This window comes from Theobroma cacao, chromosome 3 (assembly GCF_053813885.1).
Source record: "Theobroma cacao isolate CCN51 chromosome 3, ASM5381388v1, whole genome shotgun sequence".
In the NCBI taxonomy this organism is placed as follows: domain Eukaryota; kingdom Viridiplantae; phylum Streptophyta; class Magnoliopsida; order Malvales; family Malvaceae; genus Theobroma; species Theobroma cacao.
The window spans coordinates 42495361-42515789 of record NC_142641.1 but is presented as its reverse complement, the minus strand read 5'-3'; the positions used below and the strand labels follow the sequence as shown (position 1 = coordinate 42515789).

At 34.6% G+C, this 20429-nt stretch overlaps 1 protein-coding gene across 4 annotated transcripts; it reads right to left on the bottom strand.

Annotated features, from left to right (window-relative positions):
* Window positions 1-94: 94 nt before the first annotated feature.
* LOC18606155 (tRNA/rRNA methyltransferase (SpoU) family protein) lies at window positions 95-20141 on the bottom strand. 4 transcript variants are annotated; one of them, XM_018117851.2, is made up of 35 exons: window positions 19870-20141; window positions 19625-19715; window positions 19304-19398; window positions 18681-19201; window positions 18354-18564; window positions 17921-18232; window positions 16879-17032; window positions 16632-16769; window positions 15917-15998; window positions 14762-15048; window positions 14532-14645; window positions 13477-13721; window positions 12647-12895; window positions 12395-12550; window positions 11915-12052; window positions 11556-11798; window positions 10561-10688; window positions 10230-10353; window positions 9046-9207; window positions 8737-8884; window positions 8535-8635; window positions 7959-8120; window positions 7502-7549; window positions 7056-7163; window positions 6090-6164; window positions 5712-5762; window positions 5126-5269; window positions 4903-5033; window positions 4217-4304; window positions 3667-3726; window positions 3349-3601; window positions 2587-2738; window positions 2407-2477; window positions 975-1131; window positions 95-669 (listed from the first exon to the last, which is right to left on the bottom strand). In XM_018117851.2, the coding sequence occupies exons 1-35, from the start codon at window positions 20050-20052 to the stop codon at window positions 508-510; spliced, it is 5544 nt and encodes a 1847-aa protein (XP_017973340.2). In that variant the 5' UTR covers window positions 20053-20141; the 3' UTR covers window positions 95-507. The 4 variants fall into 4 exon arrangements, with proteins under 4 accessions (XP_017973340.2, XP_088660591.1, XP_088660590.1 ...); XM_088804465.1 differs by having other exon boundaries at window positions 95-486; XM_088804464.1 differs by having other exon boundaries at window positions 16879-17014.
* Window positions 20142-20429: the final 288 nt, after the last annotated feature.

Sequence of the window (20429 nt, the reverse complement as noted above, 5' to 3'; positions counted from 1 at the left end):
TGTTCACCATCCATTAATTTGTCCCATACTCAAGAAACATGAGCCCATATTAGATGTAGTGAAACAGGTTAAAAAAGCAAACATTCACTCAAACATGACAATCAAAAATTACTGAATCCTTCAGAATATCTGAGCTGTTTCAATCAGTGTTAATCAAGAGTATGCATCCTGATCTAGACTTGATTCAAAAACAAAAGCATGAACTTTGATGATTTCACCAACATCACCTGCTTTTCTTCAGCTTAATCACTAAAAATGGAGAAGAATGTGAGTTTCTAGGGCATATCGCCCAAAAATAGTACATAAACAAATTACAATCAGATACAACAAATAAATTACAATGGGCCTGACTGATAGAAACTGAAGATATTACAATATGGTCTTTAGTAAAAAAGACCTATCCAATGGAGAGGATAAAGATATTAAGACTGCTGCTGTCAAGTACACAATGACGAGTAGAATTTCAAGTTAGCTCCAACGTATATCCTGTCAAGAAGTAATGAACTATTATAATCGTTGCTGTCGAGTATACTCCCAGAGTGCAATGGCTCCACTGACATGTACATTAAGTGATCTAACAACCCCCAACTGAGGAATCTCGATACAAGCATCCAATATATGAATTATATCCACAGGTATACCCTCCTTTTCACGCCCAAGCACCAAGACCTAGAAAAAGAATGAAATAAAAAACTGTCTAAATTCCTTCATAGCAATTATTGCAACTAGTAAATTTTAAAGACAAGCACCTTCCGCTGATTTTTAATTGAAACTGAAAATGCAAAGGTAAAGAAAGGTCCAAATGGAGAATAAGATAAAAAAACATCTGGACTATCGTAAAAATGCTAGCATCAAAGCCAAGTAACTTTCTAAATACTTATTACTCTAAAGAAACATAATTCAAGCATTAAGAAAGGGGAAAATAAATTACTAGCAAAATGTTAAATTGATTTGTGCTTTAAAGCATGACTTACAGTCTTTTTGGGATAAATGTACTGATCAAGAGGTACACTGTTTGCAGTTTGCTCTAACCCCAAGATCGAGTAACCTTCTCGCTTCTTTTTCTCCAAGAATTGTTTCACACTATTTACAGGGACTTCTATGATAGGAACCCACTTCTCTGCTGTCACACTGCAGAGCACAATATATGTGAGTGATTTTTGTCATAAACTTAAAATCATTAAACTTAGAAAAATACACTACTGTCATATGGTCTGATGGTCTTTAAACACCAAATAGCACAATGGAATCAAATGATAGAAAACAAAAAGCCAAACAGAAGACAAGCTGATCTGTCTGACTTCCATAATAAAGCTGACAGACAAAAAGTCGTTCTAACATTAAGGTCAGATATTTGAATCTTACTCATACTTCAAAATCATGGAACCACACTTTTATTCAAGCTCTTACAGGATAAACTGGAGCTCTCAATTAAAGGTTGAAGGTAGAGAAAAACTATGTATTATGTGCGCTCTAAAACTTTGAATCTAGTCTCATGGTTTTACCCTCCCTACATCCCACATATGCTCCTGCTTTATATTCATGCTTTCTAAAATTATGATAAAGTAAAATCTATATTCTTTTACAGAGGACATAAATCTAGAAACTTGAATGAGCACAAAATGAACTATGAATATCTCCACATGCAAGTTGAACGGCTGCTTTTTTGCAGGCTCTTTAAATGTTGCTCTTTCATGCCAGATTATAAAGTATTGTATATTATAGCAGCCATATACATTACTACCCTGGTAATGGAAATAGACATATCAACCCTTGATTGGATCAAGTTCTCATCTGTCATTTTAACTGCTACAAACAATCAATACAGTTATTAGGATAGTAAATTATTTATACCTTTTGATGTCATTGCTATGTCTAAATGATAGATGAAAAAATAGTATAAATAGTTAGTTCTAATGCCTACAACATTTCATCAAAAAGAAGCTATTTACAAAGCTACCTTCTACCAACAACAAATTACAGGAATCTTTTTTCTCCAACCCCTCTTATTTGATCGTTGTTCACCCATCCACACCCTTGATTATAAAAAATATGCAGGAAATCAGCATACAAGAGGGGAGGTCATTTAGCAGCTTACAGTTGATTTGTATATTTTATTGGCTGTTGTTTCATATCAGTTCAAATAATTTTCAAATTCACCATAGCAAGGCTTTAGGAGCCCTGAAAACAAACAATATTCAGTCTCAGACAGCATTATTATTTCTATTGTGAGTTCTTAAAATCCCTTTCTAGGTTCATAAAAGAGCAGATCATAACTCGAGTGCCTGAAGAACCAAACTTCACCTAAAGTGAAGCAGCCTCTTTTAGTCTTACATGATATAAGCCAAGCAAGTATAGGTTATACAAAGAGTTACAGATTAAATGACAGTAAGCTATCATCAAAACCTGATGAGTTGAAATTGTTTGTCATGTACTATTTTTGCATCTGCAACAGCTAATCCTGACGCTTTAAAAACCTGAAAGGGATGTCAATGGATGTGTTTTCATGAGCAGAAAAACATACTAGTTATAAAAAGCAAGCCATTAAGCACTAAGAAGTATAACGTAATAACCAGCACAGCATACCTCACTGGTACGTGCCAATCCAGCAAGGTTGGGTATGCGATCAAGCAATGATGCTACTAGGATAATATGCTGCCGGTTTCCTCTTATCCTTTCCATAGCCATGCTTCTAGACTTCAACAACTGATCAAGAAGACCATCTTCCTTCTCCATTTCTGCTTTTGCACATATTAATGCAATAGAGCAATTACACACTTTGGTTATAAAAAGAAGGGGGGAGGGGGGGCGCAGTAAAAAGAACCTCAGACAACGAGTGAGTTTAATTGTTAATTATACATGAGGTAATTTGGTTAATAATCAGGAATACTTTTTGTTTGTATGATTTCTCTGCTAGCAGGGCATTATTGAACTTGGAATACACTTTTCTTAACAGACAACTTTTCTTTCTTTAGTGGCAAGTACCTATTAGAACTCCTCTTAGTGAAACTCTTACAATGCTTTAATTACACTAAAATTTCAATTTTTTTCTATCTTCCCATTTCTATCTCTTTTCTTCCCCTTTCTTTTTTTTTTTTTTGTGCTTTGGGTGCACCCTTCAACCCTAATGAACCCTCAAAATCAACCTGTGTAATCCAAGTCATCCAAAACCAAACTAAAAAACGCTTAATCACATGAACATTACCAGCTCTATTGTCTAAAAATGCAATTGAAAGTATCAAAATAGCCCCCAATCCAGCAAAACATGCAATTTCACAAATATGGTGTCATCAAACTGTTAAAAGAGCTTTATCTTCAAATTATTTACTTCTCAAAGTTAATACCTACCTAGAAGTTGCTTGTACACTTCTTCTTTGCCCAATAAGGAACTGGAATTCATGTCCTGCTTCTCATGATTAGAGAAAGTAATCTTTTTCTGGAAGTCCAAATGTGCATCTTTAGACAACTCAGTAAACAATCTCTCTTTACAAGCAGTAGACAGTTTCTCGATTGATTCAGGATCTTCACTGATATTTAGACTCTCATTCTTGATTGTCACTGTATCCTTTGCCATCGAACATCTCAGATCTTCCCTCACATCCTGCAGTAACTGAAAATTAGATATCAACCAAGCATGACAAGCAATAGAAGTTTACAACTGCTTACATTTAAAAAATTAAGCACTTGCTCCATGAGGGATGTTGGAACACATTCAAACTCGATTTCCTGCAATTTTTACCATACAAGGAACAGGGGAGTTAAAACAGAGAGAGTAAAAGATAAAGCATTCTCAGAAGCATAAAATATAAGTGAAGAATAAATGCTACTTCATATTAAGTTTCTGAGCTCACAGCTCGCATATCAATATGCAACAATTAATTTTTGCAACCTGATCGTTCCCATAAAAACTTGTAATTTCAGCAAGAAATGGTGTCAACAGGTTACTTAATTGCAAAGCCACAGTATTAAGCCAATTCTCACCAAGGGAAGCAATCTTTCCCACCGATAGTATTTATCCAATGGTGATTTCTATCAATCATGATTTACTTTATCAATTAGATCAAAAGAAAAAAGGCATTATCAGTTGAATATTTCATTCATTAATGTTAATTCATTAGGGAAAAAAATTTGCTGAAAGGCATTAACTTGGAATTGAGAAACTAACTCTTGGTAAACATTTCAAAAGTTAGCCAACTACATTTAAGAAATCCCATACCTCTACGCGACTAACAAAAATTCCAGCAGGAGTAGCAGAGGTTTTTGGATTATAAGCATCAAGATAGCCTTCCATTGAAGCTCGCAAGCTGAAAGGCAATCAAATCAGCATGTCAAGGGCAGTTTAAACATTCAAATGTATAAAGCAACATCCAACTCAGACATCTAATTTGTATTGCACTCAAATCTCATTCATCCAATATTGTTGCAATTTCTAATTACTTAACTTTGTCAGAGGCCACCATCTCTCTACGTATCCAGTTCAGCTCCCAGAAATGAATCTTATTGAATTTTAGACTGATGAAAGGATTATTTTTCAAGTTAATAGTTTATAACCCAGCACCATAATTTTTAATTGTTTATAAGATTTGGGGTGCACCCTTCTCTATTCTTTCTCATGCCCTTCTCTTATCTTATTCCTCTCTTACCCTTAAAAGACATTTCCAGTTTTCTTTTTCATTCATATATATCTCCTAAAATAGTTGAATTGCTTGGAAAACAGATTAACTTTCTATCCTAATGCCATCCATCTATTTACCCTTGTCACATGCCCAGAGAAATGACAACAATTAAAGATGCTTACTAACTTAAGAAAATATGCATTAACATCAGAAATGAAATTTAATTGAAGTAACTTTTGGAAGTTGCTAAATGTACGATACTGAAAATTTAAGATAAATACCATACCGCATGCAATCAGAATTCTTTGCCAGGTATAATTTCAAATCCTCAAAGCACCTTTTTTCCAAAGGTATGAATTCAGAGCTTCTAGGATCCATGGGAGGAAAAAGTTTGCAAAGTACTTGATGTACCAAAACCTGCAAGAAAATGTCAAAATGAAAAATGCTTTAACAAAGTAAAGACATTCAAAATTTAGAATGAGGCACTCATCACCTTTCATGAAACTGACCTGAGTAAAGCCACGTAAACTATGATGATGTGAGGTTAACAATGGAAGTATGGGAGGAAGTAATTCATCCAAATGCCTGAATTGAGTCTCTTTAGAAGCATGGATGATCACATTTGCTGCCACGAACACATAGGAAGAAAGGGCCTGCATTTGATGCATAATGCTCAATACAGTAGCATACAGCATTGGTAATAAATTTGTATACACCACAAAAATCCAGAATATAAATAAGAGAAATAATTGTTAAAATTTTCCACCTAAAATGACTATCAATTCATCCAACTAGACAGACTAGGAAATTGGTTAAAGGCTTAGCTGTGTGCACGTGCATGCGTCTGAGAGAGAAGTAGATGCTTCTCTATCTATATACAGTACAGAAAATGCCGCATATAATCTGTAGTCACTCAACTTTGCATGAAACCCATATACATCATTCTTCATAGATGCTAAGCTATTTCATGAATGTATTAAAAATTTCACAAGATTCTAAGAAACAATGGCTAAATGGGGCTTCTGAAAAAAGGATGAAAGTTGTTGCAACTCCCAACAATGAAAATTTGTGAAATCTACACTCTGCAATATTTACCTGGGGCCTCATGTCATAATCTCGTAATGTGGGAACCAATTGCTCTGCAACCTGTGATATAATTACAAGAATCAATAAGAGCAGCTGAATGACTGATCAACCTAAGGATTAAGTTAATAAAAACTAGAAACAATTTGTCTACAAACATGATTTGGAAAAATGTTGCTATTCGTTCTATACGGCAATAGCCTCATTCAAGTGTCATACAAAAATAAGGATAAAATTCTAAAGAGGCCTCTTTGTGTGCATGTGGGTGTTGCTCCCACTTGAAATACATATTTTACATCCAAGGCATATAGATTGCTCAATGTGTGTGTTCTGCACACATCCCATGCATGAAGATTAAGCTTCTCTTTGTAACTAAAGAAAATGCCTTACCAAAGATGGAAACTTCAAGTAAATATTAATTGCAAATGTTTCCAAGTACTGTCGAACAGAAGGTAAGTTGTTCCTCTGCAAAAGAGACATAAGAAGCAGATTCCCAGGGATCAACAAAAAGGCAAATAAAAACCATTGCATTATGTAGATCTACAAATATAGATGCATGAGCATATATATGCAATCCAAAGTCAAACTGTTAATTAAAGACCATTCAGCATTATCAGTTACAGCCTTCTAACCAGTAATGAGAATGGCAACCCCATGAACTAATTCACAAATTTCACCACATATTCAGGCATATCAAGGTAAACCTGTCACTAAACTGCACAAAACTCTAATAATGGCAGATATCAGTCAGCATGTAGCAAGCTCTACCTACAGACTACTAATTCTAGCTAGTTATGAAAATCATATATATGTGTTCACATGGTTGTGCGTAAAACAGTAAAAGCCTGTTGCTTAACAGAGTAGCATCGAAAAATATATATAAATCTACCATATAAAGCAGACAGTTATTAATATAACATTTCTCATTAATTCCTCAGGGATGAACTACCTAAATCACATCATCAGATCTGTAGTAATATAACAAGTCTCATATATTAGACACCAAGTACACATACTAGTGATATGATGCAAAACAAGAAGCATTCATGTGTAAACATGGCTTGATTTAAGGAACAACCTAACAGCAACCTCTGTCAGCACCAAACAGAAGCATTCTGCCTTTTGAAAGTAGCCAAAACTAAAAATTGTGAGTGCAATGCACATGGAGCAGACATTCCGAAACAAGTATTTGAGAAAAAGCTTTCATGAAATTTCTATAAAAAGGAGAAAATTTACAAGGTATTCTCTCCAAAATAACTTACCAAACTTAATCACATTATGAAACTTCAGATCACGTTGAAATCAACCTAGAAGAGAACTACCAGATTTTTTCTAAAAAATGCAGCAGTCACTTACATAAAGGGCTATGTGCAAGCAATGAGCAACTTCTCCAACTATATCATCATCAACAAATTGTGACAGAACACATATCATCTGCCAAGCACGTATTTTTCGTCTATGGATCTGTTGACAAATGGCAGGACAGATAGTAACAATTGTTATTAATCTGAAAAGATGGAAACATGAACAACACTTAAAAGGTTTGACAAACTTTTAAAATATTACAACATTTAATCATTTATAACTTTCATTATTTACATGTTAACTCATATATCCTCATTCTTCATGCATCATCAACAGAAAAATCCTAGAATGACAGAGAACCAAACTACAGTTCAAATTCCTTCATATGATGTTTTACATTTTGTTGCACTAGGTTACTTCACTTATCATTCTCAACTTCAGTTGGTGAAAAAACCCAAAAAAAATACAGGGCAAATGAACCGAAAAGTATCAGTTACCGCACTATACTTCTTATACAACTCTTTTGCAAGATCCTTATCATTTACCTGCATCAGAAATGAATGCCATCAAAACTAGAACCCAAACATTTGATGCGGAAAGTTTGCTCTTATCAACAAATAAATAACAGCACAATGTTGAAACTCTCGTTTCATGCAAGTTGGATGTAAAAAAGTAAATAATTAAGGCAGCTACAGTCACCAACAATGTTGATGTGCTACCCAAGTCACAAGACTTCTGCAAGCATAAATTCAAAAACATAATCTTACTTCCTCCTTTGCTGGTTTCACATAGTCAACAAACTCAGTTTACCCTAACAAGACATATTAATTATCTAATAGGAGGTTACAGACTTATGTTTACTAGCTAGTTGAACATATTAACTTCATTAGGTATATCATCTTCATTGAAAATGGCGAATAACAATCAATTCATGTTGATCAGAAAGAACAATACCACAGAATCCAGAAGCTCTAGCAGAAACAATTTTCCAGATTCAAGGGCTGCCTGGTAATCTTTGTTTCCACTTGATGATCCCACCATATTAGTCAAGTCAGCCAGCTTGTAAAAGAGAACAGCAACAGACACACGTGCATACAACTCTGTGTTGATAAACAACTGAAAAGAGAAGTTGATATGGTCAGTAACTCCAAGAAAGCAATTTATTTACAATATGAATGCAACAGAAATGCAGAACATCAACACAAGAAAACAATTACTAAATGCCCAGTAACGTGCAATCCATATATGCCCAACACACCTATGGAAAAGTCTATACACAAAATTCTTCCTAGATGATCAAACAATTTAGAGAAACTTGGAATAATTTCAGAGCATAATCTATAGAAACAGCATAGAAATTTTTGCAAAACCAAATGTGCTTACTTTAAAGTAGAAACTTATTGAGAAACTCTAACTTGTATGATAAGATAAAATAATAAGTAATAACATTGCAAAATTACAGGTAACATTTGGGCCACACACACCACATATACAAAGATGAGACAACAAATTGATAATTGAAGAGCTTACTTCAGTCAACTCAGGGTCTGGATTTTTAGCCAATAATGTAACTTCAGTTCTTGCATCATGATTTTCAGTTAACTCAGCTTCAAAATCCTCATCAAAAGCAACTGGTGGTGAAAATTCAGATTCTCAGTGATTTTATGCATAATGGAACTGAAAATAAATGAACATGAATAGAACCAGAAAGTGGATAAGCACAAGACAACACCAGAACCGTAGAGTGTTAGCAGCTTCAGTTCTTTTATGTAGTATTTTATGGTCCTTGGATTTGAGAGCCAGAGCCCTGTCAAATGTAAAGCTGCAAGACGAATTGTCCGAGGACTTTTTGTGCCTTCCTCCAGAAGCTTTTCAACAAACTGCACCATTGATGTTAAAACAAGAAATGACATAGTCCTATTCATACAGAATCACCACATACAAAGAGAAAGCATGTGCACAATAAACACACCCTTAACACTCACACCAACACCCACACATGCATGCACACATGCACACACAAAAGAAAGGAACCACACACCCATTTCAGGGGCCCAGGTTCATTATCAGTTTCATGCATGTCCCCATCACTAAACAAGGAAGGATGCAAGACAGAAGATAAAAGTGCAGCAATAGGTGCAACTCTCCGCTTGTTGCAGCTGACATGCAATATCCAAGAGGATCGAACCAAATGCCAAATCATCTGCATTAAGTCATGAGACGATATGTAAATATAGCTTCTTTCATCAAACAAATATATTTCAAGACTGAGAAAGTAAAAGGCAAATTTATGGATGAATTGAGACTCCACAGTATCCCCATACATTTTTAGTTTATCTTTTCAGCATTTCCCGTAAGATGTGTAAATTTATGAGTATAAAACATACAAAAACAACAATAGCATATCAAAACTTAGTTCATGGCAATAACAGAAAAGAGTAGTGAAGATTTAAAAGACAGATACCAATGATACAAGACAATCATTGAAATTAACTTCAGAAATTAAAATAAAAAATTATAATACTTAAGCATAAGCATTTGATTATGAGCATGAGATACTAGTTCCGTAGGCTAAATAATTGGAAGAAAATTTCATTGATATATGTTTAATTTTTATTCCAAAAGGCGTACACCCTAACACAAAATTACACCCCCCCTAACAACTGACAATAAAAATTAACACTGGCAAGCAAGAGAACTGAAGAAAAGAATACAGTAGGCATAGCAAGAGTCTGTCTACTTGTCAGACTCTGACACATTACTAAAAATATGAACTTCCTCGCCAAATATCAAATTGATTTTAAGGTCACCAATGCTAACGAAAGAAATATTTTAGTGTTTATAAAATTCAAGGCAGGGAATTCAGTATAGATTTCATAACATTCTCATCTATAATCACTACAAGACTAAACCACACCCTGCCTCCCTGGCATATAGAAATATCTCATTCCTAAATATCTATGTTCCATGATTGTGTAACTGGGTATTCAACCTGCCTGACTTAAGGCCATACATATAAATAGTTGTACATCCCGAAAAAAGTGCAGAAATGATAATCAAATATTGAAATCTCAACACTGTTCCAAAATAGTGTGGACATAGCACCATCCGATCCATTGCTTCCCTTGCATCACACATAAACTATGGTGTGCACAAGGTCACCTCAAAAAGCATAGACAAAAATTCAGATAAGCATAAGCTCAAAAAGGGAAAAATGATTTGCACCTGAAAATCTATACCACTGCAGTGGGAAACAACCGCAGACAACCTTCCTGGAGTAAATAGCTCCAAGGCCAGTCTGATGGATCTCAACATGGGTAAAACAGAACCCTCCCCAGCATTCTCAAGACTGCAAGGTTATTTAGGAAGAAATCCAACAATAAGGCCTCTTAGTCAGCATATTATCTAAAGGGAAAAAAATGAAGTGAAGAGAGCCAGAAAATAGCCAACAAAAAACAAGTATTGCTAAATGACTCACCTTCAGATTGAACAAAAATTTGAAACATTTAATGCATCATATAAGTAATGACAGAAGTAAGCTCAATCAGTTCCCTACCTTTCAAGAATATCAGTAACAATGTGTCTGACAGCAGCATCTGAGAAAAAAAATCTACCATCCTCTACATGAAGCTTACTCTCAAAAGCATAGTAAGGAATCAAGAGCAGAGACTCTAAGCAAACCCACTGAATTAATCACAAAAATCAATTAATATTTTGATTTATGAATTGATACTACTAATAAGGAACATGAATACGTATTAGTAAAAAGACAAACAGAAAACACCGTTTAAGACAAACTTCACATCTCAAGAACCTATCTAAAAATTTTATATCAAAAAAACTCATTGCAAGAAACCTTTATATGTGAGTAGCAAATTTTATCTCTCAAAACCTTAAAATCACCAAGTTTGTAATCTTTTAGAAAGAAAAATTTTACCAAACTTGTTTCCCAATAATATTTTGATTAGAAATTTTTATCTTCTAGAAAGTTTCAAAGTGGAAAAAAAATTGAATAGTTCATTCATAGACAAATAAAATTTCAAACAAAAATCTTAAAAGTATGGCAAATTTTTTTAATCATAATTTTGTTATGGTGACAATAGTAAACCATTGAGTACTACATTATTCATAAGCAAGGATGATTAATTGTGGAGAACTTCAAAATTCATCTGGACTGGAATTTATTAATTGGCTCACATCAGAATTCAAAACTTCATACTAATGCAATTTGAACTCTCCATTAAGATATGAAAAGTAATTGCATTAAGAAGCAAATTTCTTTTATCAATTTCATCATTAAATTTTCATGCAATTACTTTTTTATGTTTAAGGAAAAATTATTACTTTTTTATGTTTAAGGAAAAATTAAAAGGGAAAAAAAGAAAATGAATTAGAAAAATATTATAGATACACACAAAAATTTTAAGTTATAATCTATGTCATCTAATTTCTGGATTCCATCAGAAACAACATTATGATTGTGAATTAGTTCAAATGCCAAACTAAAGGAAAAGAATAGGGGAGACTATAGTTAAATCAAACAGGCATCACCTTCCAATTAAGCAAAACTGCCCGCCTAGTGCGTGCCATGAATCTGACGGTCAGAAGATCATTGATATTCTGAAGAAAAGAAAGAACTACTGAACCTAACCAAGGTTCACCTTCTACTGCAGGTACTAATGACTTGCAATTTTCCCTGAAAAGGTCCAAAGTTTGAGGAGAGAATGTAGAGACAAGTGCTTTCAGAGCAGGAGCTAATGCTTCATATGCAGCAAGACAAACTTCAGCTTCAGACTGATTTGAGGTAATCATATCAATCAGCAGTATGTTATCACAAATTGTTAAAAGAGAAAATAAAATGTCAAACAAAAAGGTGGAAATATTTTGCAATAGAATGCCCAAAAACTTACCTCAGAGTTACAAGTCAGAGAAGCAATAGTGTTACAGAAGAATTTCCAAACAAAAGTAAAGGCAGAATTTAACAGAATGCCAAATCCCATTTGTGCACACCAGGCAGATATGCATGCAACAGCTTTGACAGACATTATCTGCTCACAAATATGAAATTGAGACAAGTTAGGCCTTCTCCTTCGATAAAAGAAATAAGAATACATGAGAACAATAGAAGAAAATGCTTATAAATGAAAAATAGAGAGAGGAAGCAACTAGTGAGCACCTAAAGATGCAATCATTGCGAGAGGGTTGCATGAAAAGTCTAAGGAGTGTATGAAAAGTTTAAGAAGGAGTATGCATTTAATGAATATTCAAGTGGTATTTTCAGAGTGCAAAGGGGTGAGGCATACTAATGAGCATGAAAACACAAGTTACTAAAATAGTTCTAAAGAAGAAATCAACTAATGAAACTAAGAAAGAACAGAATGATATCGTACAGCTTGTAACACAGCAGTTGTCAAAGAATTTGATAATCGTCGCTGACTAGGACCTCCAAGTTTTCCTCTCACAGAACTAGGCAGAACCTTGTCGTCGATCTCAGAACTGGACAAGAATATGGAACAAGACAAGTTGGCAAAGGACACAAGTTCCTCCTGCATGCCAGACAAAATACCTATGTACAGCTCTCTCATAACAAGTTATATGCAATTCTCATCATATGATAAAATAGCTTAAGAAGGCACAAATACCAATATAAAAAGTAAAGGGTCGGTGAACATCTTGTAAACGATTGAAGCTTCTACATTATTTGGTCGCTCCTCTGTCTCCAGCAGGCCCATTTCAGATTTGATTTGAATTCTTACACCAAGTTTAGCAACTCTGCTCTGCATCACCTGGATCTCTTGAATCAAGCCCAAGATAAGTGTGAGAAACTTCACAGGTATCCACTCTGAATTGTTTTTCTGTTTACAGATATTTGTTCCATGATTTTGAATAAACTGCACAAACAAACATAAACAAAATGTTGGACTCCTTGTAGGCAAAATGAGAAAATAATATTTGAAAAGGAATGCAAGCAGCTACACATAAACTAAAAACAAAATAGATATCCATGCAAACAATTTTTCATGCAGTCAACCTGCAGAACATTTTGCATGGCAAGATTAAAGCCTATGAAGCTCTTCAATTGACAAAATGCAGCAACTAAGATTCTGATGGTCAACAATGCATAGACATTATGAAAGAGAATAACAACATCTTAACAGGATAACATTTATGAAAACATGAGAACCAAGGAAGGGCAAAGATGAAGGGGTAAAGATTATTAAACAAGACTATTAGACCTTTTTTTTTTTCAGAATATTCATATTACATTCAATAAATGGCATGTCATATTAGAGAACATGAGTATTTGTGCTTGCATGTAAAACTTTGATATGAACGAGTATCACCAATAATATGATTTAAATTTCTTTTCAGGTGCATTCTACAAATTAAAATTTATACCAATCAACAAAGAAAGAAGAATATAAAGTTAAACAAAAAAATTAAGCATATAAAGGAAGAGTTGAAGGCAAACCATCAGTAAAGGTACTAATTGATGTTCTTCCTTGATTACAAGAAAGAGTACTCTTGCCCATCTTCTCACTTCAAGATCCCATGCATCCAAGTCTTCATCATTAAAACTTTCAACCAGATAATTATGAGTAATGAACCTTTTTGGAAAGCCATAAAGACTATCCAAAAGCTGCATCCAGGTACCACCACAATGAGGAGTGCAATGATTCTGCAAAAGCCAGTCTTGTACTCTTACACGTAGAGAACCTGACGAGATGGAGAGGTGTTACACATGTACAAAAGCTCCTCCTTGAAGACAGTAGAGAAGCAAATGTAAGTTACAAAATAGATTCATAGAATGAGGGATTGAGAAAGATTCATTCAAATGTATAAGAAATGAGGAAACATCCAGATCCTAAGTTAACAAGTAATATGAGCAATAAAATTTTCACCTAAATTCAATAGTTCAGGGATAACTCTGACTCAGAATATTTTAAGCATCTCCTCCCCCATCAGCTATCATGCCAAAATAAGAAATTTTGAGAATGAATCTCATCCACCTCTGATGCCTTTTCACAAAACTGAACCAAAAGAGTCCCCATCAGGCCTAAAAGTCTTCTGAACCCAGTTGTCTCCATACTAAAAGCTTGCTACACAACACCAAAAGTGTTCACTTAATAATGTGAGAGCCATTTCCTAAATAAAGCCCTTGAGAAAGTAGTACACTTGCAACCTCCAACCTCTCAACTCCAATGGAGAAATAGCATATTTGCAGTCAGCTAAGTGAAAGAGCCACAAACTAACTGGGTACTTACAAAGTTCAATAACAAAATGGAGCTTTCAGCTCCTTTTACCATATAAAAATCAATCGACTCAACTTAATCTTACCCAATGATCTAAAATAAACAAATTTGAGAAACAAATGCAAACAAAAAGCATACCTAATTCATGCATGGTAATTCATAAATGTCATAAAGGAGAAATGCACCAGCAACAAGAAGAGATAGGCATAAGGAACCAAATGAAGAGGCGAGCAAATAGCAGAGTCTATAAAAAAAGCCATAATGTTTTTCCTACCACCATAATCAGTAAATTCCCGTGGCAATGTTGAAATGAAGTGCAAAAGTGTCTCAAGAGGAACATCACTTGCAGGCACCAATAAAGCAGCAGCGTCCACTACTTTTTCACAGACTGACAATTATAGAAGAAGGTGTCACAAGGATTCCGTTATAGCATTCAATGGTTGCACAGTACATATGCAACTCTAATAAATTTATCAAAATCTAACCAGAGTGGTAATTAGTAACCTCGAAAACGGTAATTAGGATTGAAATGTTGCTTGCTGCTCTCGAGAACATATCTGAAAACATCCAGCAACTCTGTCCCATCATCATGCAGAAAGTTCTGCAAAGAATTTTCCTGTTGGACTTTATCAACAAAACCATCTTTGGAAAACTTCACTTCATTGTCGATGTATTTGCAAGCCCCCAAAGCAGATGCAGCGATACATTCTGCAAGACCCATCAATCCAGCTCTACTGAAAGACTTCCTTTTAGCGAGGGATACTAAGCTACTTAAAAAGACAATCCTTTCCCTGTAACAATAACATATGATAATCAAAAACTTCCCGACAGAACAGTAATTGTTGCATCTCTCAATTCAGACATTTCTACATGCTCCAGAGGTTAAGTACTTTCTCTTTTATTCATGTATACCTGCAATGACGGGTATGCACATGCAGTTTTGGTGCCCCACCAACAAACATTGTTATAGAGCTTATTCACACAGAGAAAATGTAGATTCATTGAAGCCCAAAGCTTGAAGAAAGGGAAATAACTTGTTAAAAAATATGATCATCAAACCTTCCCAACATAACAGTAATTCTCCAATCTATCAGTTTAGAAGTTTCTACTTATCTTCATCTGTGCATACATGCAATCACAGGTACGCATGTGAAGCCAAACATTGTCATAGAGTATTTAAAAGAGAAGATGTAGACTCATTGAAGCCCAAAGCTTGATTGAAAAGGGAAATAACTTGTTAAAGGATAAAAATTAATGAATTGTAAGGTAACCAACTCGTCACTGGAAAGTCTAATCAGTTTCAGTAAGAAGCTAAGTCATCTAAATCATCTAAAACTTTTACCAATTTCAACCAAAACCATTATTTACAGTATACAAAAAGGACCTGAATTTGACCAGACAGAACATAAAACTAGTAAGAAAAAGGAGACAGGAAGAAGAATGATTATTTAAAAAGCTGCAATAAGGAGTTTTTATAGTTTTGACACAACTTCTCTTCAGAGCCTATTCCCCACTAAATGCATGTAACTGACAACATTACTGAGAATGAAAAAAGAATAAATATACATAAAGCTTTCTTGCAAAGTCAACTAAGTTTGTAGTTTTCAACAAGTTGCATTCTACTATGTAAACAATATTCATCAGACAAATAATGCATACCTTGAATCCAGGTAACTTGAATAATGATGCAAAAATTGAGCTGCACCCTCAATTGTTTTTGAAGAGTAAACTCCTTTAACACCTAAACGGTTGATTGAAAGATCAATTAGGTGAAAAATGAAATTCTAAGTTATTCATCTTAGCTCACAACATTCAAAGCAGTATAAACCATTCAAAATAGATGTAGTAAACCAAAAACTGCGCAAAATCTTAGCAAGACTACAAGGGCTAAAGCATGAAACAAACTCCAACATTATTACATAAAAATTTTATATAAAAGCATCTTACTTAGGTGGCTAACTAGAAGGTCAGCAAAATAAAAAAAAAAAAAAAAAAAAAAGAGAGAGAGAGAGGAAAGGGGAGACACCACAATGCAGATGCTCAACCTAAGTAGTCAGTTACTGCGACTGGAGGCTTTAGAAACTTAGATGAAAACACATAACGAACTTAGAACAAAATGTATTTTGGATTGGATTCCACAGCCAATGACTTGTGCTTGAACATAAATAGAAAAGAGGATAAATATCGGTGCTTGCTTTGTACTGAAGTTGCATATCAAATGAGAAAAAGAAAAAGGGGAAAGTCTCAAAAAGTTACAGCATTGTAAGGTTTTATCTCCAATAATCTACTAGTTTAACTCCAATTGGTGATATGATAGCATAAAACATTCTTTACTAGCAAATTCAGTAATGAAGCAATCAGATTCAGGACAAACCAAAATCATTATGGTGTACTGGATCATTCAAAGCTTCCATCAAAGGACCAAGAATAAAAATTTCAGGTACCGACTTCACACAGCTTCCATATTTTGTCCATTCAATCCCCAAAAATGACTGCATGATCATGCATCTAACTGCATTATGCAGAAAAGAAAGAGAGCAGGAATACATTATCACAAAGTTTACAATAAATCGTAAATTAACTTATCCCCAATTAAGGTCATGCTAGCAAGACATCAATACCTTGAGGATTATCATGACAAAAGCCTCGCTTCCACAAAATTGTTAACCAGCTAAAGACTTCACCCCAAGTTTCTGACTGATTTTGATGGACACCTCTGCTAATAGCACTCACAAAGTTATCATCTGAGGCAGAAAACTGAAGCAACAAAGTTATCTGCAAGAAACCATAACAATTAAGCAGGTAGGCGGGGTAGAACTGAGGTTCGAATAAATTTTTACAAACTACAGAGAGACAACAACAAATAAATAAAGACAATATATAAGATACAATAAGGTATCTTCTTAAGCATCAGCCAATAAAGGTTGTTTCCAATTTGACAGCAAGGAACTGGAAGATAACACGTTAAACAACTGAGTAATAGACATGCCATTCAAGTGACCATAACTACAAACCACAGAGTAATAGACATGCCATTCAAGTGACCAAACCTACAAACAAAAAAAAAAACAAAGAAAAGAAGTTGATGACCATGTAGATAAACCCTCCAAAGAATAACAAGTCGACTAAGGCATATAAACATGTCAACATTTTTCATCATATATTCTGAGCAAAGAAATTCTGAGCCATTTCAGAGAAAGAGACTGACGGAAACCTTATAGAAACGCTTCAAGTAATTAAAGAATCCTAAAAATACCACGAAAGTATTCCCTTTTTTTATAATATAACATTTTTCTTCAAACATTTGCTACACATCCAGGAAGCCAAAAGATTCTCATTCAAGCATCATGCACAATAGTTCACATTATGTTGTCCTTGATAAAAGTACCTCAGAAAAGCTTAAATTGAGGCCTGCAACTAGTTTCTTCATCTTTTCATTAGAGGATATTACCATGCCGTATTACTTATCTACTTCTAAAGTTATTAATCTAATCCAATAAACTAGCTTTGCTAATTAGTCCAAATAAAATTCCCTAACAGCATCCTTCTGTCATTATCATCATAGGTTACTCCTCTATCAATGTATAAACGAATGAACGAAGGCCTATCTAATTTAACCAACTCAAATCATATGTTATCACAAGAGCAGATTTTATCTGGTACCTGATGATTCCAAGCAGCTTCTACAAGGTGAGTACCATACTCTTCAAGCATTTCAAATAGGAGAAAGAATGCCTCCCACTGCTTCTGACTGTTCAAGCCTGAATCAACTAAGCTGCAGACTTTTCCTACCCCCAGTGACTTCGCTTCATTATAAGCCCACAGCTCTCTCTTTGTCACACCATGAGGAACTGAATGTTTCCCTTGGGATTTTTTCTCTGAAATACCAGAATGGCATTGGCTTCCACTACTCATACATAACACTGTCTTCAATATATGCAATGACTGCTTCCTCACTAGGCCCTCCTCATCAACCTGACATACCACCAAATAAATAAATAATAATAAAAGTAAAATCAGTTAATCTATACTCTCTAGTCATTATTGAATAAAACTTAAATCAACAAGAAGAGGGAGGGGGGAATGGGTAAATTACCAGTCCTGCTTTGATTTCATTCCACAGTTCTTTTTCACTACTTACATCAAATTCTTCTGCCCCATCACTAATGTCAGAGTTTTCAGAAGTTTCAGTACAAGAGAAATAAGACAAATACAGGGAGAGTATACTGTATGCATCTCTCCTCTCTAAAGATCCAAGAGAGAACAATCTTCCACAGCATCTCCACATTCTCATAAAGAAACGATTCCTGGAAGCCAACCAGATATAGTCAGTAAAAAGAAAGATGTGTACAGGAGTCAGATTCATGTTAAATAAAGTAAAAAGAATATTAATACCAAACACAATTTGCAAGCAACCATCAACCTGGAAAGTATATGCGTCTGCCCATGAACTGAGACTTTAAAAGAGCTGTGAGAAACAAATGCTTTGAAAATGACAGGTAGCAAAAAGCCAACTGTACAAGACCGATTTTCCGAACATTGTAAAAGTAATCTTTCGGTAACATTACACAAATTCCAAAGTAAATTAGCAATGAACTTTGGAGCATAACAGCACCCATTTTCCAAAACTGAGTCTGTAACTGGAGCAGCTTGAAAAGTTCGTAGTGCAGCATCCAAAATTATGCTTAAAACATGGCATGATAGTGGTAACGGAAAAGATCCGGATACAGCAAGCATATAATCCTTGTCCATATCCAAATTTTCTATCAGGTCATTTGAGACCAGGAAAACTGAGCTTCTATACCATCCAGTACCATCCAATTCTTCATTTTGAATTATACTAGAAGAAACACCAACCGATCTTAGGAAAAAAGGCACCAAAGTTGCTTCCAGAACTGCCCAAGCATTAGTCTTTTGCACAACATCAAAGAATGAATCTGCAATCTAATATCAAACATCATGCATGGAACCAAACAAGAGATAAAGCAAGAGTAGATGAATGTTATTAGATGTCAAAAACAAGTAGAAAGCACCCAACAATTCTACCTGGTTAAGAAGCTCACGGTCAAATTTGTGTCCCATTTTCATCAGCGGGATAAAACCTTTTCTTAAAAAAGACTGCAGGCCTTCATGATTAGTCTCTGCATGGAAATTCCTATTAGCAATGAACTCCATGAATAAATTATTATTCATCAAGGAAGCAAGAATACAAAGTCTATTTAGATTCAACTTAACAGATCAAACCAGGAAAATATTAAATTACTATTCTTCAAAATTGTCCGAGGTGGCAATTATTTTAGCCACTTTTAACCATATCAAAAAGATGAAAACTATAAATGAAAAAAAAAAAGAGGAAAGAAAACTCACTCGCTTCAGTAAGAAGATGGCATAATGCTCCAACCATTGACGCAATATTGGTACGATGATCGGAATCCAACTTCCCATCCCTGTTAGCACGCTATTCAAAACAAAATTGTATAAAATCGCTGTAAAATTTAATGGAAAATGAAAGAATTCAACATTTCCAATATACTATACTTTCATTTCTTTTACACGAATAAAAGGCAATTTCGCATTTGACCAACTAGGGTTTTGTAGAGTAGAAGAAGTACCTCGATGAGATTGTGGAGATCGTCGAGAAGAGAAGAGAAAATGGACATAGGAGGTAAAGGAGTGGAGGCTAGGACGCAATCCAACATAGGCGGAATGGCGGATAAAGGAACTTGTCGAAAGCTGTTGGAGAGTGAAGTGATAAGGGCAGCGGCGGCCATCGGATTGGGCTCCGTTGCACTCATCTTTGGTGGGAAAATCAGCGAAAGTGAAAAGGGAAAACTCTTTTTCGTTCTCCAATTCTCCGCTGAATTTCAATGGAATGTTCGTTTCAAACGGCTATAATAAACCGCCTTAACTTATAAACCCTAGTTACGTTGTCCGTTCTGTTTCTTTGTATAGGGTTTATTATAATTTATTAATTAAATGATAATTTTTTTTGCCATTATTAAATTTTTTTTGGAATGCCATTATTAATATCTAAGTCTTCAAAAGAACAAAAAAAGGCATAATTTATTACATGCATATAGTAGCATTTTTATGTTGTATATATATTTTTTTTTTATTTCATGATTTTTTTCATATATACTTTTAATTTTCTGATTTATATTATCCGTAATTT